Raw genomic sequence first — 26,487 nt, 5'->3', positions numbered from 1 at the left:
ATGTGTCTTCAGCATCAATCTGATTCTTTTTTTGTTATTATATACTAAATTCTGATTTTCTATATGTTTAATGCTTAATTAACAATATCAAATTTAGATTAAAGCATGTTATCAAACGTGTTCAATAAATTGAACTAATTGCTTTTTTTTTTTTTTTTTTTTTTAAACTATCATGGTACTTGATTTGGGATTACATAAAACACTGAATCTGATGACTGTTGTAGCTGTAGTGGCCACAAATGTCTCTCTAATGTTTGATTTGGCTTTGGATTTCATTGGAAGTATTATTATAATTTAAAGGCTTGTACTGTGTATAATAGTTGTAATACTATGTATTGCAGCACTAGTGACCATTGTTGGCTTTATAGTATGAGATTGAGAGTGTGTTAGACTTTTTTCTGATGAAATATGAATGTAACGACATATCCTGTGTTTACCCTTATAACATTTGGTGTTTGTAGAAACCATTTGGGAGCTCTATAAAAACCATTTATTCAGAGCTTATAAGGATTGTCCAGTGAAGGCCAGTTATACTGACATTATTTATGAGTGTAACACAAAACTTTGGGATAAAAGACATTTTGAAAAAAGAACAGGAGTTTGGTCCAGATTCTTTGAATCATACTACAATTTATTTTGTAATTACATTGTAATGAATTGGATTTGGTGACTGATCTTGATGTTGTCAATAAATTGCTGTAGATTTACCTCTCAGACTGATTTTCAAATAATCTAAAGTCATTACTGATTCCTGCCAACCTCAAAATAAATAGTGGTGGTTCAGGCTTTTCTGTTTCTTTCAAAGTCTTGATTTCCCTTTTAATGTAATCAGTCAACTTTTTTTCTTTCATGTATATGAATACAAAAGAGTCCTAAAGCTTGTAGACATCTTAGACCTTACCATTCAAGAATAATTCTTGAAACTTAAAGTATGTTATTGACTTCAAAAGTTGGAGCATTTGATGGTCAGAATTAATAGTCAAGATTTAAAACTTTATTACTGGATTTTCCATGCTTAATTTGTTGTTGATTTTTATTAACTTCTTGAGTCACAGTAACAGAAGGAATTCTAAAAAGTCATTTGCGTATAACTTGTTTAACTAAGTTTTTATTTCTGCCTCTAACTGTAACATTGAATTATAAGGAATATGATGTTTTCCTAGACTGCCAAAATGTGCATATTGGCTAATCTGTGACTTGGAACTTAATTACATAAAGGCACAATTTTCCTGCTTTTCAAAAGATTTTACTACTGTTCCAATATATTTATTGGTGAATTTGGATTTTTAAAAGAAAAAATTGTGTATTGTGTATATTTCTCAGTGTCCTCTAGGATATTTGTGTTTTAACATGAAGGTTTTTCACTTTCAGTTCATTTTTTTATCATAAAAAATATATATATTTGGAGTTTGTTTTGAGATTTTTAACCTTAAGATATGAGATGAGACTTCCTTTTGAAAAGTTCCATTCCATTTGAAGTTTGTAAAGTTAGTTTAGAAGCATCTTTTATTTCTAGTTTTGCTAATTTTATAATTTTATTTTACAATTTTTTTTGTAGACTAGCAAAGAAGATAAGCTGTCAAGTCGTATTCAGAGTATGCTTGGAAACTACGATGAAATGAAGGATTTCATAGGAGACAGATCTATACCAAAGCTTGTTGCAATTCCCAAGCCTACAGTACCACCGACAGCAGATGAAAAATCTAACCCAAATTTCTTTGAACAGAGACATGGGAGCTCTCATCAGAGTAGCAAATGGACTCCAGTAGGACCTGCACCCAGCACTTCTCAGTCTCAGAAACGGTCCTCAGGCTTACAGAGTGGACACAGTAGCCAGCGGGCCAGTGCAGGTGCCAGCAGTGGCGCTAATAGCAGTGGCCAGAGGCATGACCGTGACTCATACAGCAGTGGTGGGAGCAGTAGCCGGAAAAAAGGCCAGCATGGATCAGAACACTCCAAATCACGCTCTTCCAGCCCTGGAAAACCCCAGGCTGTTTCTTCATTAAGCTCCAGTCATTCCAGGTCTCATGGGAATGATCACCATAGCAAGGAACATCAACGTTCCAAATCACCTCGGGACCCTGATGCAAACTGGGATTCTCCTTCCCGAGTACCTTTTTCAAGTGGGCAGCACTCAAATCAGTCTTTCCCACCTTCATTGATGTCAAAGTCCAGTTCAATGTTACAGAAACCCACTGCCTACGTGCGGCCTATGGATGGACAGGAATCCATGGAACCAAAACTGTCCTCTGAACACTACAGCAGCCAATCTCATGGCAACAGTATGACTGAACTAAAGCCCAGCAGCAAAGCTCATCTCACCAAGCTGAAAATACCTTCCCAACCATTGGATGTAAGTCACACATTTAGAGCTTTTTAACATTGTAACTATATGAAGCAATTCACCCTGAAATTATGTTTGAACTTGAACTGTCTCTTTGTCTTAATAGTAAGGAATGTAAAAGTTTAAGGAAAGACTTGTGATTGACTCCCAAGTGAATCTGTAGAGCTCTTAGCTACCCCTCTTGAGCAGTAGAGAAAATGTCATTCATTGTTCTCAAATATTAAAATGACAAGTCAGTTACAGAATTAAAACATGGTCTATCAATACCTTATATTTCCTCGTTTTGATTTTATGGAATAATACATCTTGTGTTCTTTTGTTTTAAAAAAAAAATTACTTCTCTTCTCATTGTGATACTCATCAATGAGATGTGGGCATGGTTCGTTGCAGTGAATGTTGGAACTTTTTTGGGTAAATGAAGATGGTAATGTTTTATGTTTTGGAGGCCATGATCCTTTTCTCTGGTTACACTTAAAGGTTTGAGGCAGCTGCTCCAGGCATAGTGGTGGTTTGAAATTTACAGTAGTTATAACTATGTACCAAAACATGCTATTCAGAATAACCAAAGCAGTGAGCATTTGTTGTGAAACAGCTGAAATTTTATCTTTTAATCTAGTTTTTGCAATAAAAAAGTAATATCAGTAGCTGAAAATCATAGCTTAAAACGGTGGGGGAAGGGATCAGGAATAGGTAAAATGCTGTCTTAAGGACATTTTAAAATCTTTCTTGTGGCCTTGGGAAACTCATTGTTTGTAGCATTTGTCATCTAATTACTCCTCTCAAGAGAACAGTAAAGTGGTAACTTGTTCTTTCTTCAAACAATATAACATGATCCTTAGAGTTAGACTTCACTGTAGCTCTCCAGTTCCTGTTTGTACTTCAGAATAAAATTAACTTTCGAGATTTAAGAAATACTATGTAAAATGTCCAGCATGTTCCAGACAACTAATCTTTCAATAATATTGGTTTTATTCTGTTTGTTATTTATGTGAAATGATGATCTCAGTACCATGGTGTATGTTGTATATAAACCAGCTTTTAAATTTTTGACAAATTGTTCACCTGAAAAAAGTACATTTTAAAAATTATTTCTAATCCAAGTGTAAGAAAGATAAGATACCTTTTTTGGCTGCGTTGGGTCTTTGTTGCTGTGAGGGCTACTCTTCATTGCGGTGCACGGGCTTCTCATCGTGGTGGCTTCTCTTGTTTCGGAGCGTGGGCTCTAGGCGTGTAGCCTCAGTAGTTGTGGCACACGGGCTCTAGAGTGCAGGCTCAATAGTGGTGGCGCAGGGGCTTAGCTGCTCCGCGGTATGTGGGGTCTTCCCGGACCAGGGCTCGAACCCATGTCCCCTGCATTGGCAGGCAGGCTCTTAACCACTGCGCCACCAGGAAAGTCCTTAAATTTTTTTTTAAGGAATCTTATCTTGGGACTTTCCTGGTGGCGCAGTGGTTAAGAATCTGCCTGCCAATGCAGGGGACACGGGTCGAGCCCTGGTCTTGGGAAGACCCCACATGACACGGAGCAGCTAAGCCCGTGTGCCACAACTACTGAGCCCGCCTGCCCCAACTACTGAAGCCTGCATGCCTCAAGCCCGTGCTCTGCAACAAGAGAAGCCACGACAATGAGAAGCCTGCGCACCTCAACGAAGAGCAGCCCCCACTCGCCGCAACTAGAGAAAGCCTGCGCGCAGCAACGAAGACCCAACGCAGCCAAAGATAAATTAATTAATTAAAAAAATTTTTTTAAATATAAAGTTCTTCCAGTCATGTACAGCTTGGTGATTAAAATTTTTTTAGTGCTTGAAAATTTGTATTTAAGGAAATTAGTCCAAAGATTCTAATTAGTGTTCTGACTTAGAGTAGTGGGATACTAAATATGCCTTTAATTTAAATCTCATTTCTAATAATGTTAAAGCTGTGCAACAAATGATGAAAATCTAATAAGAAATGACACCATATCTAATGTGTGTTTCTTTTCCTCTTTCTTTAGGCATCTGCTTCTGGTGATGTGAGCTGTGTGGATGAAATTCTTAAAGTAAGTTTTTTAAAAAATAGTTTTAGTCTCTTTAATTATGATGCTTTGCTACCCTCTTACCCTCCTTCCCTTTGTATTTCACAAAGTATCTGAAACTGCAGCAGATTGCTTACATGTATAACCTGATTATGGCCATCAAAAATAATTGACTCTGTTCTACTTATATTCATACTTAAGTTCTAAATCACTTGGTTTGTTTACTATTTGCCCTCAAAAAGCTGGGGTTTTTTGGTTTGTTTTTTTGTTTTGTAAGTAAAAACAAACTCTAGTCTTAACAGCTTGCTTTGAAAAGAGGGAGAAACCAAATATAAACTGTACCTTCTCAGGTTTATCGGTTAATAATTTGAAGTACTAAAAATCTCAGTAGTTATCAGTCAAACCATTGTGTTGAAAATAGCTTGCTTTGTAGTTCATCTGTATATACTGGTCAAATCCTACGATGAAAGATCTTCTCTGAATACTACACATTTTGAGTGTTTAATGGAATATGTTTAAACTTGACACATGACCAAAGAGTACATTCTTCTGTTGGGAAAAGAAAACGTTGTCCTTTGGAAGAAGAGAAAGTCCAGTGAACTGAGTGACAGTGACTGCTTTTGGCTCAATAGACAAAAAGCATCAGTTACATATTAATTGTATTTTTTGTGTACACTCTTGAATTTTTGTGTCTGTACTTGTATTTCACTATGGATACTTTTGAAAGACTACTTGCATTGGCTGCTTCCACTTTATTTTCTCCTTCCTTCCTTTAGCTTGCTAAAATCTCTTTTACTTCTACCATTCTGCTGAACTTGTTTCTCCAAGGTCATTATCTTCCATGTCATCAGAGGCTTCATTTGAGTTCTTTCTGCTGTTTTGAAGAATTTTTATTTTTTTCTTCAGAAAACATCATTCTTTCTTTCTTGACTGTTGTCGTGCTTCACTCTTCTTATTTTCCGCACACCTTTCTTATCTCACATTCTCTGCCCTTTGGCAACACTTGTGTTTTCTCTTATCTCTTAAATATGGTGCATTGTCTAGCCTCTCCTCTTTTCTTTCTCGTCTTTGATGTGATTTTCCTCCATCCTTTGGGATTTATCTGTTAGACAGCTATTCAGTCTTTCCTGCTTTGGCCTCCTTTGGGTTTTGGTTTGTGTCTCTTAATTGCTTCTTAGCTGGGTCTCCATTTGGATTTCTCCCTGCTTCTTCAGACTCAACATGTCTAAAGCCATATTTATCAGAGTTAACTTCTGTTAGTAGTATCTCCATTCTCCCTTGCTTATAAGTGTAGAATCCTAGTTATTTTCCACTTCTTTCTCTCATGTTCTATTTAATCACAAAAACTTCATGTAGACTTTGAAAATTCCTTGAAAATGTTCATTCCTTCATTTCCATTTCTGCCACTTTGAGCTTCAGTAATTGTAATATACAGTCCTCACTCTGCCTTTCTGTCTCCAGAGTCTCCCTGCTCATCTGTCTTCTGTATTGCTGCCAGATTCTTTGCTTTAATCCTTTGTCTTCATAAAATGATATCCTTCTTAGAAGTTTTCAGTGGCTCTCTAAGGCCCCTAGAAAGAATAGTGTGCCAATTTAACATTTTAAATGTTAGGCTGTCCACAGGCCAGTTTCACCCTCTCGCACTATTGATTGACCACTTTGCCAAACTGGTTTCCCTAAGCCATACACTTTCTTGCTGTTTCATCTTTGTAAAGTAAACTTTCATGGAATGTGTTTCTCCTTCCTCTTCAGTTATACATAGATTCTGTTTTTTCTTAGAATCCCACTGAAATCCTTATTCCCCCTGTATCAGGCCATCAGACTACAGTGATAACTCATATTGCATTCATTTTTCAGTTGCCATGTACATAAAAAGTTTAAGGGAGCATATATCTTTACTCCTAAATCCTCAAAAATGCATGGCACTTTAATACCTGGAAGAAATCTTAGATTTTCTTATATTTAATTATATCTTTGATGTTACTGACCATTTATTCTACATTTTACGTATATGCAGGACTTGGCACGTGGCCTTGGGTGTAATAGGTGCTCAGTCATTTGATGGTAGGGAGTTAAATAGATTTTCTATTGAGAGTATTTTGGTATTTGAGGTGTAAAATGCCAACATTGAAAACCTGGGGCATATGAGTTTCTGTTTCTTTTCCCTTCCCTATGTACAGCGTGCAAGGAAGTTCAGGTCTACATTCCCTTCGTGTTTTCTTTTTTCTTCTTCTTCTTTTTTTTTTGGCTGTGTTGGGTTTTTGTTGCCGTACGCAGGCTTTCTCTAGTTGTGGCGAGCAGGGGCTACTCTTGATTGTGGTGCGCGGGCTTCTCATTGTGGTGGCTTCTCTTGTTGCAGAGCACAGGTTCTAGGTGCTTGGGCTTCAGTAGTTGCAGCACACAGGCCCTAGAGTGCATGGGCTCTAGAACGCAGGCTCAGTAGCTGTGGCGCACGAGCTTAGTTGCTCCACGGCATGTAGGATCTTCCCAGACCAGGGATCAAACCCGTGTCCCCTGCATTGGCAGGCGGATTCTTAACCACTGTGCCACCAGGAAAGTCCCCCTTCATGTTTTCTTGATATTTGTAGTCATATTGTTTCTGGGAACCCCATCACAAACTTAAAGGAAAAAAAGTTTTTCTAATCTAAAAGTAATATATGTTTATTGTAAAAAATGATGTATTAATTCAAAGCTTACTAATTGAGTACCTACTGTTTGTCAAGCACTAGGGACATAGTGGTGATAATAGTGATAGTGTTGCATCCTTTGAGCTGACATTCTTGAGCAGGATGTAGGAAATAATCAATTATATACAATTACTTCAGAAAGTGAAATGCTATTAAAAAATAAAGCCTTGTAAGAGGATAAAGAGCAAGTTTAGTGCAGGTGGCTGTTTCAGAAGATTCAAGTGGTAGAAGCTGCATCAAGTGCCCTTGTCTCTTCCTCCTTCAGTCATTCTGTTGTCCAGAGGTAGCCACTGTTAACTGTCTTCCAGAGATTTTTTCATCGATAAGCATTTACGAGGATATACACTATGATTTGTATTTGCCACTTAACAGTAACTGTGGATATCATTTTATTTCAGTAGGTAGCTTTCTCATTTTTCTGTCTGCTTGGTGTTCCATTGTATGAATGTCTGGTAATCTAATCCTTTGTTGTTAGATATTTAGGTTGTTTTCATTTTTTAAAAGTGTGAACCCCTTGAATATGTATCTTTACATAACTGTGTGGGTATAGCTATAGGGTAAATTCCTAAAAGTTATATCACCTTTAATTTATTGTATTTTCTCAGACTACTTGATGGCTTACTTTGAACTAAATGCCAGAGATAAAACACTCCCTCCTTATTCTGATACCTCTCTCTCTCCTGCTTCTCTAACATATACATTGTGATTATATCCAAACCTCTACTTGGACATACTTGGCATATGATTAGACAGAAGGCATTGAATAAAATCAGACCTATGGCCTTTCTTGTCTGTCTTCCTCCTTGTGTGCTTTTGATAGCTCTCTTCTTATTTCCTCCACCTGACCAAAATTTCCTTTCAGTGAATGGGCTCTGTAGCCAGACTACCTAGGATCAAATTCTGCGTCCATTACTTACTAAGTGTGTGACCTGGAGTAAGTAACTTAATCTCTGTGCTTCAGTTTTGTCCTACATAGAGTCAGGATAATAACGGTATCTACTTCATAATGTCATTATGATGACCAGTTGAGTTACAAACATGTAAAATAACAGTATCCGGCCCATTAAAGGTACGCAGTAAATGCTGGCTGCTTTTCTTACTGTTAATCCCTTCCTCCCACTCCCACAGCAAGCTCTTCCTCAGTAGCATTTTACTAGCTTTGTGTTTGATTACAGGCTGATTTCTATAACTGTTCACAGGTCTTACCATCTTAACTCTAAGCTCCTTGAAGCTAGAGAGTGTAAACTGTTTATCTTCCTATTACCTACCCCATACATAGTGCCTTGCACACACTGTGCTTAATTAATATTGATTGATTAAATATGTATACTTTTGGAGGAGCAATCACGAAACCAGCATTTATAATACAAATCTGGTTTTTAGCTGTGTAATTTTTATCCTTGACCTGCTTGAAAACAAACTGTAATAATTACATTTCAGGAGATGACGCATTCATGGCCTCCCCCTCTAACGGCTATTCATACACCATGCAAAACCGAACCTTCCAAATTTCCTTTTCCAACTAAGGTAAGTAAATGAAGTGTGTCTATATACTGTAAGAAAACTCTAAATGGCTTGACTAAAATCATGTGAATTCAGAATTATCTTGCCATTCCCATTCTAGTGGGAGATAGATAATAAATAAGTGAATAAATAGGTAAGTTTGGATAGTGATATTACTATGAAGAAAATAAAACTAGAACATAGAATCGAGATTAACTTGGATTGAGAGATACTTGGAAAATCTTTGAAGGCAACATGGGAAAGAGACTTAGAAGCTATCAATGTTTGTTGCAAACTATTATGATATTCTAGGCCACAGATGATAAGGACTTCCCAAACTGTTTGTATGAGGAACTCCTTTCCAGAAGACACAACAACCATACTTACGTCATATGGTAAAGGTTCCTCAGACAACAGTTCCAAGCTCATCTAAAATCAGCAGATTTGGTTTTTTTACATTAATTTATACTTCTACAAATAATGCAAAAATATATTCTCCTTGTGAAAGTTTGGGCAGGACCCCTAATAATAGTCTTCCCCATATTCTGTCTCCTACATCTCACCAGAGCTACTTCATACATACGTTTACAAGTCTTTTCATATACATTTACATACACATGTAATGTAATTGTTACATACTTGCATTTTCTCATTTGTTTAATTTCTGTACAGATACAGTCTACTGTATTTTTCATCAGTCAGCAATAGGTCTTAGAGACTTTTTCATGTTATTTTATGTGTGTATATATATATATAGAGAGAGAGAGAGAGAGAGAGAGATTATATATAGATAATATATTACATATAGAGGTATTTCAGTTCTTTTAACTGCATCCATTTTATAAGTATATCTTACTTTATTTAGCCATTTCCCATTGGTATTTAACTTGTTGCCAAGTTAAATTGTAAACATTGCTATAGTGGATAACTTTGTTCATGCCTTCTTGTGTGCATATGAGTTTCTTTTGTGTAAAGAGCAAGAAGTATAGTTGTTGGATATTGAGGGTATATAGTTAATATATTCTCTCAAATCCCCTCCATAGTGATTGTACTAGTCAGTACTCCCACTTGTATTCTCTATTATTCCTTACATGCACAGCACTATTTGTTATTTTAAGTACCAGTCTTTTGAGTGGGAAATGGCATTCCATTTCCTAGATTGCTAGTGAGCTTCATCATCTTTAGTCCATTTAACTTCTATGTGGATGAATTGGCCTATTTCCTCTGCCTTTTGGGCTACATCTTTCACTGAATAAGTTTCAGCAGAACTTCTTTTTTTGTTTTGTGTTGTTTGAATTCTGGATTCAAATAATTTGTTCCATATACTGCAAATGTTTCTCCCAGTTAGAGCCCTTTTAAGTTTTATGGTCTAGAAGATTTTAATTTTGATGAATAAATTTATCTTTTTCTTCTATAAAGCTTTTGCTTTTTAATGTCTTGTTAAAGAAAGCTTTTCCTTCTCCAGGATCATAAACATATCTTCTTATTTTTCCTTTAATGTGATTGCAGTTTTGTTTTCTTTGTTTATATTTAGCCCAGTTTATTTTTGTAAGTGATGTGAGGTATATCACTCACATCTGCCTATATGTGTGCCATACCTCTCTTTTACTTTCTTAAGTCAACTTCGTTTACACATAAAAAATGCACATATATTTAATGTACAGCCTCAGTTTTGATAGACATATGCACCTGTGTAACCACCACGTTAGTCAAGAATTAGAACATTTCTGTCACCCCACAAAGTTCCCTCAAGTTCCTTTCCAGTCCCCCTCACCCCCACCACTGGCCGCACACAATGGCTGACCTGTTTTATGTTGCTATAGGTAAGTTTTGCTTTTTCTAGAATTTCATATAAATGTACTCCATACAGTGTATACTTTTTTGGCATATTTATTTGCGTTCTTTTGCTCAGTATATACTTTTGGAATTCTTCCGTGTTCTTGAATATATCAGTAATTTTTTCCTTTTTATTCATAGTTCATTTTTATTTCTGTTGTATGAAAATACCAAAATTTATTTATCCATTCACCTGTTGATGAACATTTGGGTTGTTTCTAGATTTGGGCTATTAAGAATTAAGTATTTATAAACATTCACTAACAGTCATTTCTGTGTTTATATTTTCTTATGGGTAAATGCTGAGTTATATGGAAAAAAGTAGAATTGCTGGGTCATGTGTTAAGTGTGTGTTAAATTGATTGTATCACACTCCTACCTTATCCCACTCCCATTTCCCAGCAGTGTATGATAGTTTCATTTGTTCTACATCCTTGCCTACATTTTCTATTGTCATTCTGTTTAGTTTTAGCCATTTTAGTGGGCATGTAGAGGTATCTCATATTGATTTTAATTTGTATTTCCCTTATGACTAATGATGTTGAACCTCTTTATGAGCTTATTGGCCATTCTTCTCTTTGAAATATCAGTTCAAACTTTGGCCTTTGCCGTGTGTGTGTGTGTGTGTGTGTGTGTGTGGTGGTTGTGGTGATGCCAGAGTTGGGTGGGTGATGACTGTAGTTTTGTTTTTTCTAATAATGTCTTTGGTTTGATATCAGGATAGTGCTGGCTTCTTAAAAGGAGCAAAGAAATGTTCCCTTCATCTCTATTTTCTGAAATAATTTGTGAAATATTAGTATTAATTCTTCCCTGTATGTTTAATATAATTAATCAGTGAAGCTGTCTGTACCCCTAGTATTCTATATTGGAAGGTTTTAAATTACAAATTAAATTTCTTTATTAAATATAGAGCTATTCAGATTTTTGATTTCTTCTTACGTCAGTTTTGGTAATTTTGTTCGTTTCAGTCAAATTTATTGGCACAGTTAATTTATAATCTATACTTACTATTTAATGTCTGTAAGATATATAGTGAAGTACTTTTTTCCCTGCTATTGGTGATTTGTAGTTTCTCTTTCTTTTTGTTTTCCTTGATTTGTCTAGCTAGACCTTTTTCGGTTTTGTTGGGCATTTCCAAGAACCATCTTATAGTTTTTTTCAGTTTTCTGTTTCTTTGATTTTTGCTTTTACTGTGATTATCTTCTTCTTTCTACTTATTTTGAAGATTCTTTTTTTAAAATATTTATTTATTTATTTATTTATAGCTGCATTGGGTCTTTGTTGCTGCACGTGGGCTTTCTCTAGTTGTAGTGAGCAGGGGCTACTCTTCGTTGCAGTGCGTGGGGCTTCTCATTGCAGTGGCTTCTCTCGTTGCGGAGCACAGGCTCTACGTGCATGGGCTCCAGTAGCTGTGGCACGCAGGCTCTAGAGCGCAGGCTCAGTAGTGGCGCACGAGCTTAGTTACTCCGTGGCATGTGGGATCTTCCCGGATCAGAGATCAAACCCGTGTCCCTTGCATTGGCAGGCAGATTCTTAACCACTGCGCCACCAGGGAAGTCCCTTTCTACTTATTTTGGGTTTCATTTGCTTTTCTCCTGATTTCTTAAGTTGGAAGCTTAGATCATAGATTGTAAACATTTCTTGTTTTAAGTATATAAAACTATCAGTTTCCCTCTAAGGCCTGTTTTAAATGTACCTCACAAATGGTGATATATTGTGTTTTTATTATCATTCAGTGCAGAATATTTCCTAATTCCCTATGTGACTTCTTCTTTGTTTTATTTAGAAATATGTAGGGTTTTTTTTTCTTTGGTACGCGGGCTTCTCACTGTTGTGGCCTCTCCCGTTGCGGAGCACAGGCTCTGGACGCGCAGGCTCAGCGGCCGTGGCTCATGGGCCCAGCCGCTCTGCGGCATGTGGGATCTTCCCAGACCGGGGCACGAACCCGTGTCCCCTGCATCGGCAGGCGGACTCTCAACCACTGCGCCACAAGGGAAGCCCAGAAATATGTAGTTTTATTTTCAAGTATTTGAGGATTTTCCAGATATTATTCTGTTACTGATTTCTAATTTATTTATATTCTTGTCAGAGAATATATGCTGTAGAATTTCAGTCCTTTTAAATTTATTCAAATGTTTTAAGGCCTAGTAAATGATCCCTCTTGGTGACTCTTCCATGTGCACCAGACATAATATGTTCTATATGTGTCAATTAGATATGGTTGGTTGAGAGTGGTTAAGTCATCTGTATTTTTACTGACTTTCTATCAACTTGTCCTCTCAGTTACTGAAAGGAGAGTGATGACATCTGCATCTGTATTCGTGGTTTTGTATGTTTCCTTTCAGTTTTGTCCATTTTGGGCTCATGTATTTTGGAGCTTTGTCCTTAGGTACATATACATTTAGGATTTCTGTGTCTTTCTGATGAATTGATCTCTTTTTTTCATTATAAGATTTCCCTGTATGTACCTGGTATTAATGCTTGTTCTGAAGTTTATTTTGTTTGATCATATGATAATTCTATTTTTAGTTTTCTGAGTAACCTCCACACTGTTTTTCATAGTGGCTGTACCAACTTACAGTCCCACCAACAGTATAGGAGGGTTCCCTTTTCTCCCCACCCTCTCCAGCATTTGTTATTTGTAGACTTTTTAAAAATTAATTAATTAATTAATTAATTTTTTGGCTGTGTTGCGTTTTCGTTGCTGTGTGCGGGCTTTCTCTGGTTGCAGTGAGAGGGGGCTACTCTGTTGCGGTGTGCGGGCTTCTCATTGCAGTGACTTCTCTTTGTTGCAGAGCACAGGCTCTGGGCACGTGGGCTGCAGTAGTTGTGGCATGTGGGCTCAGTAGATGTGGCTCATGGGCTCTAGAGCGCAGGCTCCGTAGTTGCGGTGCATGGGCTTAGTTGCTCCACGTCATGTGGGATCTTCCCAAGACCAGGGCTCACCCCGTGTCCCCTGCATTGGCAGGCAGATTCTTAACCACTGTGCCACCAGGGAAGTCCCTATTTGTAGACTTTTTAATGATGGCCATTCTGACCAGGGTGTGGTGGTACCTCATTGTAGTTTTGATTTGCATTTCTCTAATAATCAGCAATGTTGAGCATCTTTTCATGTGCCTGTTGGCCATCTGTATGTCTTCTTTGGAGAAATGCCTATTTAGGTCTTCTGTCCATGTTTTGATTGGGTTGTTTGTTTTTTGTTGTTGAGTTATATGAGTTATTTGTATATTTTGGAAATTAAGCCCTTGTTGGTCACATTGTTTGCAATATTTTCTCCCATTCTGTAGGTTGTCTTTTCATTTTGTTTATGGTTCCTTTTGCTGTGCTATTTAGTTTGACAATCAACTCTCCTTTGTCTGATATTCATATAAAAGCCACTCCAGCTTCTTAAGAATTTATGGTTAACATGGTTTAACATTTTCTGTTCTTTTATTTTTAATCTTTTTGTGCCTTTATATTTAAAGTGAATTTTTTATAGGTGGCATATAATTGGGTCTTGATTTTTTATTTACTCTGCCCATATAGTGTGTAATCTTGGCACATTCAAAAGATTTCCCTTGGGGCTTCCCTGGTGGTGCAGTGGTTGAGAGTCCGCCTGCCGATGCAGGGGACGCGGGTTCGTGCCCTGGTCCGGAAGGATCCCACATGCCGTGGAGTGGCTGGGCCTGTGAGCCATGGCCGCTGAGCCTGTGTGTCTGGAGCCTGTGCTCCGCAGCGGGAGAGGCCACAGCAGTGAGAGGCCCACGTACAGAAGAAAAAAAAAAAAAAGATTTCCCTTTAATGTAATCATTAGTGTTGTAGGCTTTAAATATTCCATTTGCTACTTGTTTTCTATTTGTCCCATCAGCTTTTTCTTTCTTTGTTCCCTTTCTTGAGATCCTTTTGGGTTAAATAATTATTTTTTAATATTCTGTCTCTTATATTATTTAATAGCTATACCTCTTTTGTAATTGTAAGTTAAAGCTTGAGTTTATCAGAAGACTTTGAATATAAGTTTGTAATTCTGGCTAATAGCTACTTTTCCTTTTTTTCGGTAACTATTTCATTGAGATGTAATATACATAACATACAGTTCATCCATTTAAAATGTACAATTCACTGGGTTTTAGTATATTTAGAGTTGTGTAACCATCACCGCAATTATTTTAGAACATTTTCATCACCCCAGAACGAAACCTTGTACCCTTGTTTCCTCCAACCCCACTCCCCACCCCCCAGCCTCTGGGCAACCACTAATCTTACATTATATCTCTGTAGATTTGCCTATTCTGGACATTTCATATAAATAGAGTCATGCAACATGTGGTCTTTTGTGACTGGATCTTCTTGTTTTTTGTTTTTTGGCTGCATTGGGTCTTCGTTCCTGCGCACAGGCTTTCTCTGGTTGCGGCGAGTGGGGGCTGCTCTTCATTGCAATGTGCAGGCTTCTCATTGCAGTGGCTTCTCTTGTTGCGGAGCATGGGCTCTACACACGTGGGCTCTGGTAGTTGTGGTATGCAGGCTCAGTAGTTGTGGCTCGCGGGCTCTAGAGCGCAGGATCAGTAGTTGTGGCATACGGGCTTAGTTGCTCAGCAGCATGTGGGATCTTCCCAGACCAGGGATCGAACCCGTGTCCCCTGCATTGGCAGGCAGATTCCAGGGATCGAACCCGTGTCCCCTGCATTAACCACTGCACCACCAGGGAAGCCTGCTGTCATTTATTAAGTTGAGGAAGTTCCCTTCTATTTTTATTTACCTGAGGGTTCTTGTCAGGAATGAATTTTGGATTTTTTGAATGTGTTATTTGAATTTATTGATATAGTCAGAGGATTTTCCTTTTTTTGTCTGTGAAATGGTGACTACATTGGTTAATTTTAAATTTTTAAATCAACATTACATTTCCTGGTAAAAACTCCACTTAGTCATTATGTATTATCTGCTTTATGTAGTGTTGAATTCGATTTTCAAAAAAATTTTTTTTCAGAATTTTTGCACCTATGTTCCTGAGGGATAGTGGTCTGTAATTTTCTTTTCTTGTTGTCTTTGTCTGGCTTTGGTATCAGAGTAATGCTGGAATGAATTGGCACATTATTCCCTCTTCTCCATTTTCTGGAATAGTTTGTGTAGAATTGATATTATTTCTTCCTAAATGTTTGCTAGAATTAACCAGTGAAGCCCTATGAGTATTGAGTTTCCTTTGTAGGACAGTTTGTAAAAATTGAATTTATAATCATGTTATCTATTTCTCCTTGCATCTGCTTTGGCAGTTGTGTCTTTCAAGGGATTTGTCCATTTTATCCACTCATTGTCAAATGTTGTCAAATTTATTGATTTAAAGTTTTCGATAATTTTCTTTTATTATACTTTAAAAAATCTGTTGTGATGCCACTTCTCTTATTCCTGTTATTGGTAATGTGTTTCTTCTCTCTCTTTTTCATCTGTCTAGAGGTTTGTAAGTTTTATTGATCTTATTTTTAAAAAACTGCTTTTTTTCCCTCTCTCCATTGTTTTTCAATTTTGTTGCATTGATTTCTACACTGATCTTTATTACTTTTTTGTTCTGCTTTGCTTTGCTTTATTTTGCTCTTCTTTTAAAAAAATTCTTAAACTGGAAGCTAAGGTTGTTGATTAGAGATCTTTCTCACTTTCTAATATAGGATTTTAATGCTATAAACTACCTTCTAAGTAATGTTTTGTTTACATCCCAGAGATTTTGATATGTTATGTTTTCATTTTTGTTCAGTTCAACATAACTTTTTGTTGTTGTTGTGTTTGTTTTGTTGTGTTTTGTCCACATCATGCATGGCATGCAGGATCTTAGTTCCCTGGCCAGGGATCCAACTTGTGCCCCCTGCAGTGGAAGCACAGAGTCCCAACCACTGGACCGCCAGGGAATTCCGTCAACAGAAACGTCTGATTTCTTTGATTTCTTCTTTGTTCTGTGGGTTATTCTGAAGTGTCATTTAGTTTCCAAATATTTGGAGATTTTTTTCATATATCTTCTGTTATTGATTTGTGGTTTAATTCCATTGTGGTCAGAGAACATACTTTGTGTGACTTGAATCCTTTTACATTTGTTAAGACTATTTTATGGCCCAGAATATTGTCTCTTCTGGTAAATGTTTCGTGTACCCTTGAAAAGAGTGTACCGTTGTCAAGTGGAGTGTCCTGTAAATGTCAATTAGATCAAGTTAGTTATGGTGTTATTCAAGTTTTCTGTGTTTTTATTCTTTTTAATTCTTGTTCTGCCAATTATTAATTTATAGTTAATCTCCAGCTATTACTTTGAATTTGTCTCTTTGTCCTTACTTATTCATTCCTGCTTTTTCAAGTTCTGCTTTTAGGTGCTTAAACATTTGGGATTGTGATTAGCTCTAGATGAATTGGCCCCTTATCATTATGAAATGACCTCCCTTTAATCCTGATATTATTCTTTGCTATAAAATTTACTTTGCCTGATATTAATATAACCACTTAGCTTTCTTTTGATTAATGTTAAGTTGTATACCTTTTTCTATCCTGTACTTTTAACCTGTGTTCTTACATTTAAAATGCATTTCTTATAGGTAACATAATTTTGTCTAGAGCTTTTTTGTATTCAGTCTGACACTCTCCTTTTTTGGGGGGTATTTAGTCCATTTATATTTAATGTGATTATTGATATGGGTGGGTTTATCTCTGCCATCTTGCTTTTTGATATCTACCGGCCCCATCTGGTCTTTTTTGCCTTCTTTTTGGATTGAGTATTTCTTATTATTACATATCATTTTTGGTTTATTAGCTGTAATTCTTGTGTTATTGAATGTTTACCTCAGGGTTTGTAGAATGTATCTTTAACTTACTGAAATCTATCTCAAGTAATACTAAGCCATTCTTTTCTATCATATAAAAATTTCTCAACATTATGCTTGTGTTTTTCACTTCTCCGCATCTGTTGTTGCATACATTTACTTTCATGTAAGTTATAAACCCCACAAAATTGTTAATCATTTTAAAAGTCGGTTATTTTTTAAAGAGATTTAAATAATAGGAAAAAAAGGCTTTTGTATTTCCCCATATAGTTACCATTTCATTTGCTCTTTCTTCCTTTGTGTTAATCCAGATTCCTCTCTGGTATCATTTTCCTCCTACCTGGAGGACTTCTTTAACTTTTCTTTATAGTGCTTATTTGCTGGTGATAAATGCTTTTAGCTTTTGTATGTCTGAAATAAATTTTTATTTCACCTTTTCTTTTTTGTTTTTAAGATACTTTCACTAAATATACATTTCTAGGTTGAAGATGTTGATCCATTGTCTTCTGGCTTGCATTGTTTCTGATAAGTAATTTATTGTTGTTCTTTCTTCATCTGTGTATAATGTGTCTTTTTGTTTTTTCTGGCTGCTTTTAAGAGTATTCTGGTTGCAACTGATTTTAAGTTGTTCATTTATGATGTGTCTTGGTGTGATTCTCTTCATCTTTCTTGTGCTTGGGTTTGTTTGATTTTAGCTTCTTGGAACTTTGGGTTCATAGTTGTCATCATATTTGGAAAAATTTTTCTATTACTACCTCAAAATATGTTTCTGTACTCACTTCTTTTCTTTTTTCCTCTTTAGAGACTCCAATTACATGTATATTGGGCCTCTTGAAGTTGTTCAACAGTGTAGTAATGTGCTCTTCATTTTTCTCAATCTTTTATCTTTTGTTGTTTCATTTGAGTTCTTTCTATGGCTGTATCTTCAGGTTCAGTAAACTTTTGTTCTGCATTGTCTAGTTTGCTATTAATCCCATTTGACATTTTTAATCTCAGATATTTTAGTTTTCATCTCTGTAAACCTCTTATGTTTATGTGTTTTATCAAACAGATACTAAGTTCTTACTATGTTTCAGATACTAAATTTGACAGTGTATTTTTTTTAAATTTTATTTATTTATAGTCTTTTTGGTCACGCCATAGGGCTAGTGGGATCTTATTTCCCATACCAGGGACTGAACCTGAGCCCTCTGCAGTGAGAGCGTGGAGTCCTAACCACTTGGACGACCAGGGAATTCCCGAGAATGCATTTTTTATTGCAATGCTTTTTCTTTTTTTCCAGCTTTAAAAAAATTTTTTTAAAATTTTATTGAAGTATAATTGATTTACAATGTTGTGTTAATTTCTGCTGTATAGCAGTGATTCAGTTATACATACATATACATTCTTTTTCATATTCTTTTCCATTATGGTTTATCATGGGATATTGAATATAGTTCCCTGTGCTGTACAGTAGGACCTTGTTGTTTATCCATTCTGTATATAATAGTTTGCATCTGCTAATCCCAAACTCCCAATCCATCCCTCTCCCACCCCCTCCTCCTTGGCAAACACAAGGCTGTTCTTTGTCTGTGAGTCTGTTTCTGTTTCATAGGTAAGTTCATTTTTGTCATATTTTAGATTCCATATACAAGTGATATCATATGGTACTTGACAGTGTATTCTTTTTTAAAAAAATATTTATTTATTTATTTGGCTACATTGGGTCTAAGCTGTGGCACGTGGGATCTTCGTAGCGGCATGTGGAATCTTTCATTGTGGTGTGTGGGCTCTTTGTTGTGTCATGCAGGCTTCTCTCTAGTTGTGGTGTACGGGCTCTAGAGTGCAAGTGCTCAGTTGTTGTGGCACGCAGGCTTAGTTGCTCCACGGCATGTGGGATCTTAGTTCCCCAACCTGGGATCGAACCTGTGTCCCCTGCAGTGGAAGGCAGATTTTTAACCACTGGCCCACCAGCACATCCCTGACAATGTATTCTTTATTGGTGACACTTTTAGTTATAAAGGTGAGGGCAAAAGAACGATTGCAGTGGGCTCAAAAAGTATTGGAGGCAATGATTATATAAATGGAGATTTTCTTTTGAGGCATTGTCTGTAAAAGGGAGCAGAGAAATGTGGTGGTGCCAAAAGGGTATGGTGATATTATCAGGGGGGTATTTTTTATAAGATGAGGACATTTTATCGTATTTATATGCTGATGAAAATGATTTTGTAAAAACGGAAAAACAAGTGATATATGGGAAAGAGAGAAGGTAACCTTAGGAAATCTCCACAAGAGGGATTGACATTCATGCCCAAGTAGAGAAGATTGGCCTTAGAATAGAGCACAATTAGGTCATTCTTTTTCACAGGAGGGAAAGCAGAGTGAATGGGTGTAGTTAGAGATAGGTTGGTAGATTTTCCAGTGATAGTTTCAAACAAGCTAAAGCTTTTGACTGCCTTTACTCATATTCACTGTATGTTCTGAACAATCCCTGGCAGTGTTCTAGGTGCTGTACACGCAGCACTGAACCATTTAGATGGCATCAATGTGTAGAATAGTTCCTAGCACATAATAGCTATTCAGTAAATGTTTATTGACTGAATTTGGGTATATATACTCAGGTAACTGTGTTTAGATTTTTGATATTTATGAAACAGCTCAGTTAGCTGCTTAATGATTATTGCTTTGGTTGGGTTGCTTTTACAGGGTTTTGCTCTTTTATAGCTTGTCTCATGCTCTGAATTTTCACTGAATACAGCTTCACGTATAATATAGTTTAAAGCTTTATATGAAGCTTTAATAGGTATTTATTCTCCTTGTGCACTAACCGTATGGACTAAGTCTAATGAGCGGACAGAGAAGGGACAAAGTTTTGATACTCAGGGAATTTGGAGATGGCATCCTAGAGAAGATGACAACAACCGGGATTAGAGCGGGAAGTGCAGGAGTGCCAGAAGCACATGGGAAGAAGAGGACCACAACAGAGAAGATTTCCTACCCATTAACAGATCTGAAAGAGCAGTTCACAGTCATGGGTGAGAATTTGAGTTTAAGAACATACTTGGAGAGCTAGTTTATTAGTGAATCACTATCATTTGCTTAACCATTCTTTATCTGTGCCATTTAAAAACAACACAACAACAACAACAAAATCCAGTCAGTTCCATGTTGTTCTCCAGCTACTCCTCCACTTTAGAGTTAATCTTATTAAAGAGTGGTTCATATTTGCTGTCTATATACTTTCCTCCATTTAATCCTCCGTGCAAGCTGATCTTGCTTTCGCTCTCAGTGTCTCACCAAAACCATTAAGATCACCAGGGGCCCATTTTGGCAACTCCAATTAATGTTTTTCATTTTTTATCTTCATTGAGCTTCTCATGAGTATTGAATGTTGTTTAACCTATTTCTTCCTTGTCTCCCACTATACACTGCTCATCTAGATTTACTTTGTCTCTTCAGTTGCTCATTTTTCTCTTCTGTCTCTCCCTCTACCATTAAAAGTAAGTTTTCTGGGCATTGTGTTGAGTACTGTAAGAGAATTCAAAAGAAGAAATGTGTTCTGCCAGTGTGTCAAGCATTTGGTTGTGGAAATGAAGTAATACAAAAGAAAGAAAAAAGAATTACATGTTAGTGTTTAATTGGATGCACAGTTAAACATGAGGAGAAGTCATTTTTCTCCCAACCAAAAAGCAAAGAGAAAAACAAGCATGGTTCTCTTCTGCTGTTCCATATCTTAGTGAAGCTAGAAAACCTTATAGGAGTTATGTTTGGCACTTTGCTCTTCATCACACCTCATAGACTGTCACCAAGTCCTAATGATTTTAACTCCTTTAATGCATTTCAATTTCATTCATTTTTCTCCATCTTTATTGTTACTGCTGTGGTAAGTCAGTGGTCTCCAGAGTGGAAAATATATACCCCAGTGTTGTGTGCATTAGAGAATGGGGGATGGGGGTGAAAAGTTTATTCTTATATTTTAGTTCTAAAAATCCCAATTTATTTGCTTTTTAATTTTAAAAGAAAAATCAAATACGTACATTTTGCTGTCTCTTGATCCGAATGGCAGATGGTCACATTTTATGTCTGGTATGTGAGGTATCCCAAGAGAAGTTTAGGTCTTTTCAATATGGAAAATTGATAGAGTTGTTTTCATTCATTTGTTCTTCCTAGCTGTGTCATATTGCAGTTTTAAGTGTGCTTGGTTAAGATGATTTACAGATTGTATTAACTGGTTTTAATTCAACTAATCTTCACTAATGCACAAATGGCTTAAAAGACATACCTGCAGTGAAACTACTGAATGAAAATAACACTAAAATGCATTTCTGACCAAACAAGAAAATGGCAGAGTTGAGATTGTCCTTCTCCTGTTATGAGCTCTTCATCTGCCACTACAAAGTAGAAACAAAGATGCCATAAGCAGAAAAAATGCATGTTTATCATTAACCTTGCCTTTAGTGTATATAGCAAGTGCCTTGAGATAGTAACTGATGAAACTGAAAGCATCATAATTTGTACTTAGTGATATTTTGAATTATGTGGTATTCAGTTCAGTCGTTATACATAGATCAGGCCTAATAAAATTTTATTAAAAACTTCTTTTGATGTTTCTCCCAGTGTTCTATAATCTTTGTTTAAAAACTCAGTCTTTTTACTCCAATGAAAATGACTGAAATCCACTACAGAGAGAACACAGAGAAAACACACTAAAATGCATTCTTTTGTCAGGAAACACTATTGAAACAGGCTTAGAAAGCAAAGCTAAAGATTCAAGAAACAAATATTAGAATAAATCATGCAGTGTACAAAGTTAGCTATATATAGATTGGTGAAAGTGCAGGTGCTTCTGGTAGTTTAAGATATTGTTAGCTTCTTTTTTAGTTATAAAATACTTGAAAAGCAATTTTTTTGTGTGTGTACTACTCAAAGAAAGATATAACAGAAGTTAAATCCTAAAGTATAAATAATTTTTCTTCCTCCTTCCTTCATGGAGAACCTGTGTGGCACTCCCAGATACCTTTTATACTAAACGCAGAAGTTCACTGATTATTTGTTTAATGACATAAGAAGTTAGCTCACTTATAAAAAAAAAAAAGAAAATAATTCATCGAAAGGCAGTGCTTAATCCATAATGATTCTGAAGAATATCTGGCTCTGACCTAGTCCCCCAAACCACTACAATGTTAGTATTTTTAAATAATCACATCAAAAATAAATATAGTCTCTGTACCTCTCTATCTTGAATTATATAAACGCATAATTCAAGCTAAAAAAAACATGAATTAGACATCTCCTTCCCTTCCTTTCTCTCCCTCCCTCTTCTCTCCTTCCTCCCTCCCTCACTCCTTTCTCCCTCTCCCCTCTTCCCTCTCACTCTTTCACACACAAGTCCCAAATACATTAGATCTTTTCATAACATATTTAAAATAATAATAAATTAAACCCTCTTCTTAGAATAAAAGTGATGTCTTAATGAGTGAAAAAGTAACTGCCTCAAGCTAGGAAAACAGGATTTAAAAAATAATGTCATTACTATGTATTTTTTCTTGTTGACAGAAACTATGATGATTGTCATATGTGCAAACTTTAAAGACTTAGAAACAGAATTTTCTAACTTCAGTGGGTTTTGAACCTATTTCCTAAAAATATTAAACCACAACCTTTTAATTTATTTTCTTGAAAACCTGTTTTGTATCATTGAACATTGGAAATCTATTAGCTCAATTTCAACAGAAACCTTTGCATAATTAAGGTATAAATTGAAATTTTGATATCATGATTTAGTAAGTATAGCACTTCCATTTGTATAGCTGTGTCTTTGTGATGTCCAATGAAACCAAATATCAAGCCAGTTTTGGTGTCAGACCTTTGAAGCACTATATATTTTTTGTGTGTGTAAGAAAAGTGTTGTTGTCATTGATAAATATAATTTTTAAATTAATCTAGAATATTATCTGAGCCCTTTAAAATTTCAATAGTTTGGTTTTACATAATATATACTAGTTAAATAATGCATACAGTATACGTATTTGGGAGATAAAATTGCAAAAATTTCTTAGTGGTGGGAGGTACATGATCAAAAAAGCGTGGAGACCAGTTTGTTTAAGCTGTTGTCATCTCCTATTTGTACCACTGCAGTTATCTCCTAACAAATATCTTTACTTCCATTCTAGATTTCTCAAAGCTGTTCTCTACTTAATAGCCCAGGTAATCATCACAATATGCAGATGTGCTTGTATAATTCTTCTGCTTAGTAAATTGCACACACACACAAATCTTTAATATGGTCTATAAAGTCGATAAACTATGTGATCTAGCCTCTCTGGTCCTGAGTCTAATTTCTTAACCCTCTTCCTTCTGTACTTTTTCCTCCCATGGGCTGCCTTTAAGTTCTTTATACTAGCTGTGCTCCTGTTCTTTCTTGCCTTTACACATGCTTTTCTCTCTACCCTAAACACTTACCTTTCCCTTCATTTCCCAGTTTACTTCCTACATAACCATCAAATTTCATACTGAACAGTACCTACTCAGGGAAGCCTTTGTTCATTTTCCCAATCAGGGGTGTGTGTGTGTGTGTGTGTGTTTGTGCGTGTATGTATGTATCTGTATGTGTCTGTTTCGTGTGCACACACACACACAATTGTAAGCTCTTTCATAATGCTGTGTAAGCATTTGCCCTTCATTGTACTTAACACAATTGCTATTTTACCGTGATTTGCATGAGTAGTTGCAAAGATATTCATTGACATTAAGCTCCATGAGGACAAGGCCCATGTTAGTTTTTGCTTAATTCTGTTTTTCCAGTACTTAGATATGTGAGTGAATGTTTTATCAAGGAGTTTGGGTTTCATCCCTAGGAAAAACAAAGAGCCATTGGAGGCTCTGTGAAAAATAGGAGTAATGATGACAAATACTAAGACTTGGGCTTTAGAAAGGTCAACTAGAGGCTATAGCTGAGTGAAGGAGAGAGAGACTAGAGCCAGGAAAATCTATTAGATGGCCATCATAGATGAAGAGAGGTGAGGACCTAAAGTCTTTGCAGCGTAGATGGAGAGGAGAAGGTGTTGCATGTAGATGGTCTGGAGACAGAATCCAGGCGCATTGGTAACTAGCTGACTGATTATTGTCAGAGCTGAGGGGACGGAGTCAGAGATTACTTAAAAGCTTGGGCTATTAAACTTTTAGGCCATTTACTAGGTAAATGAGTATAAGACAATTAGCCTTTCAAGGGGGGTGGAGAATTCTTTTCATTTTTAATAAGATTCACAGGAGTGACCTCTTGGCCACTGCTGTATTTAAAGAGTGTTTTAGAATAGCTTTATTGAGATATAATTCACATACCATGCAAATTATCCATTCAGAGTATACAATTAAATGGTTTTGATTATATTTATAGACATATGCAACCATTACAACAGTCAATTTTAGAACATTTTGGAAAATCCGTGGTGGTCCAGTGGTTAGGACTCTGCGCTTTCACTGCCAAGGGCCTGGGTTCAGTCCCTGGTCGGGGAACTAAGATCCCACAAGCCACATGGCACAGCCAAAACTAAACAAACAAACAAACAAATAAATAAATAATTTTTTAGAACATTATCACCTCAAAAGGAAACTCCCTACTGTTTAGCTATCAACCTTTTCCCCTCTGTTCCCCTCCCAGTGCTACCCAACTACTAACCTGTTCTCTCTATAGATTTCCCTTTTCTGGACATTTCATGTAAATGGAATCATATCATATATGGTCTTTTGCAACTGGATTCTTTCACTTGGCATAATGTTCAAGGTTCTTCCAAGTTGTAGCATGTGTCAGTTCCTTCATTCTTTTTTATGGCCAAATAATATTCCATTGTATAGATGCATATCATTTTGTTTCTGAATTCATCAGCTGATGGACATTTGGGTTGTTTTGAGCTTTTTGTTTTGTTTTGAGCTTTTGGCTACTATGAATAATACTTCTGTAAACCTTTGTATGCAAGTTTTTGTGTGGACTTTTGTTTCACTCAGTTATACACCTGGGGGCAGAATTGCTGGGTCATGTGGTAACTCTATGTTTAATCATATGAGGAACTGCCAGAATGTTTTCCAAAGCAGCTGGCCGCACCATTTTGTATTTCTCATTAGGCCTTCAATTCCTCCACATTCTTGTCAACACTTGTGATTATCTGTCTTTTTGATTCTAGTCATCCTAGTAAGTGTGAAGTGGTTATCTCATTGTGGGTTTGATTTGTATTTCCCCCCAGTGACAAATGATGTTGAACATCTTTTCATGTGCTTTCTGGCCATTTGTATATCTTTTTTGGAGAAATATATAGTCAGATCCTTTGCCCCCTTTTTCATTGGTTTACTTGACTTTTATCACTGAGTTGTAAGAGCTCTTTATATATTGTAGATACCAGTCTCTTATCAGATATATGATTTGCAAATATTTTCTCCCAATTTGTGTGTTGTCTTTTTCACTTTTTTTTCTTAGAATATTTTTGTTTTTATTGGCATTATTATTATTTTATGGTAGTGTCTTTTCACTTTCTTGATGGTGTCCTTTGAAGTACAAAAGTGCTTAATATTGTTTTTGGGGTTTTTTTGCGGTACGCGGGCCTCTCACAGCTGTGGCCTCTCCCGTTGCGGAGCACAGGCTCTGGACGCACAGACTCGGCGGCCATGGCTCACGGGCCCAGCCGCTCCGCGGCACGTGGGATCCATCCGGACCGGGGCACGAACCCGCGTCCCCTGCATCGGCAGGAGGACTCTCAACCACTGTGCCACCAGAGAAGCCCAAAAGTTCTTAATATTGATGAAATCCAATTTACCTGTTTGTTTCTTTTGTGTCTTGTGCTTTTGGTGTCATGTAAGAATTCTTTGCCAAATCCAAGGTCATTAAGATTTGGGCACTACATTTTCTTCTAAGAGTTTTGTAGTTTTATCTCTTATCTCTTACATTTAGGTCTTTGATCCATTTCAAGTTAATTTTTTTAATATTGTCTGTGGTAAGCATCCGACTTCATTCTTTTGCATATGGCTGTTCACTTGTCCCAGAACCTTTTGTTGAAAAGAGAATTCTTTCCCTGTTGGATGGTCTTCACACCCTTGTTGAAAATCAGTTGACAATTGATGTAGGTTTACAGTTTTTTTAACACCAAAACTATATTTTAGCTTAGATACTGTTTGGATTTCTCTTTCACAGATAATTCTGTCATTAAAGGAAGATTGTGCTTATTTTTAAGTAAGCTGTTACAGATGTTAGGGATGTTTGTGTAATCTTAGTACTACATTGTGTACCACAGACTTCACCTAGAAAAATGCACAATTTGCACTTGTGAAACAGCTGTTCTGATCTTGAAAGTTGAGTTTGGAAAGTCA

General features: G+C 36.4%; 1 protein-coding gene across 8 annotated transcripts in view; it reads left to right on the top strand.

Moving 5' to 3' along the window:
• Positions 1-26,487, top strand: part of AFF4 (ALF transcription elongation factor 4) — a 92,973-nt gene that overhangs the window by 30,655 nt on the left and 35,831 nt on the right. For 7 of the 8 annotated variants that reach the window (XM_089909310.1, XM_022588787.3, XM_022588788.3 and 4 more), the window contains 3 exons: positions 1,559-2,353; positions 4,335-4,379; positions 8,483-8,569. In XM_089909310.1, the coding sequence (XP_089765436.1) occupies positions 1,559-2,353; positions 4,335-4,379; positions 8,483-8,569 (927 nt within the window). The remainder of the gene's footprint in view (positions 1-1,558; positions 2,354-4,334; positions 4,380-8,482; positions 8,570-26,487) is intronic. The other variant, XM_089909312.1, reaches the window with a different exon arrangement.

The sequence above is a fragment of the Delphinapterus leucas genome, chromosome 3 (assembly GCF_059928025.1).
Source record: "Delphinapterus leucas isolate spDelLeu-1000000601 "Yukka" chromosome 3, BTC_Dleu_Yukka2, whole genome shotgun sequence".
Taxonomy (NCBI): Eukaryota; Metazoa; Chordata; class Mammalia; order Artiodactyla; family Monodontidae; genus Delphinapterus; species Delphinapterus leucas.
Note: the sequence above shows the minus strand (reverse complement) of the source record. Positions and strands in the feature narration are given on the sequence as shown.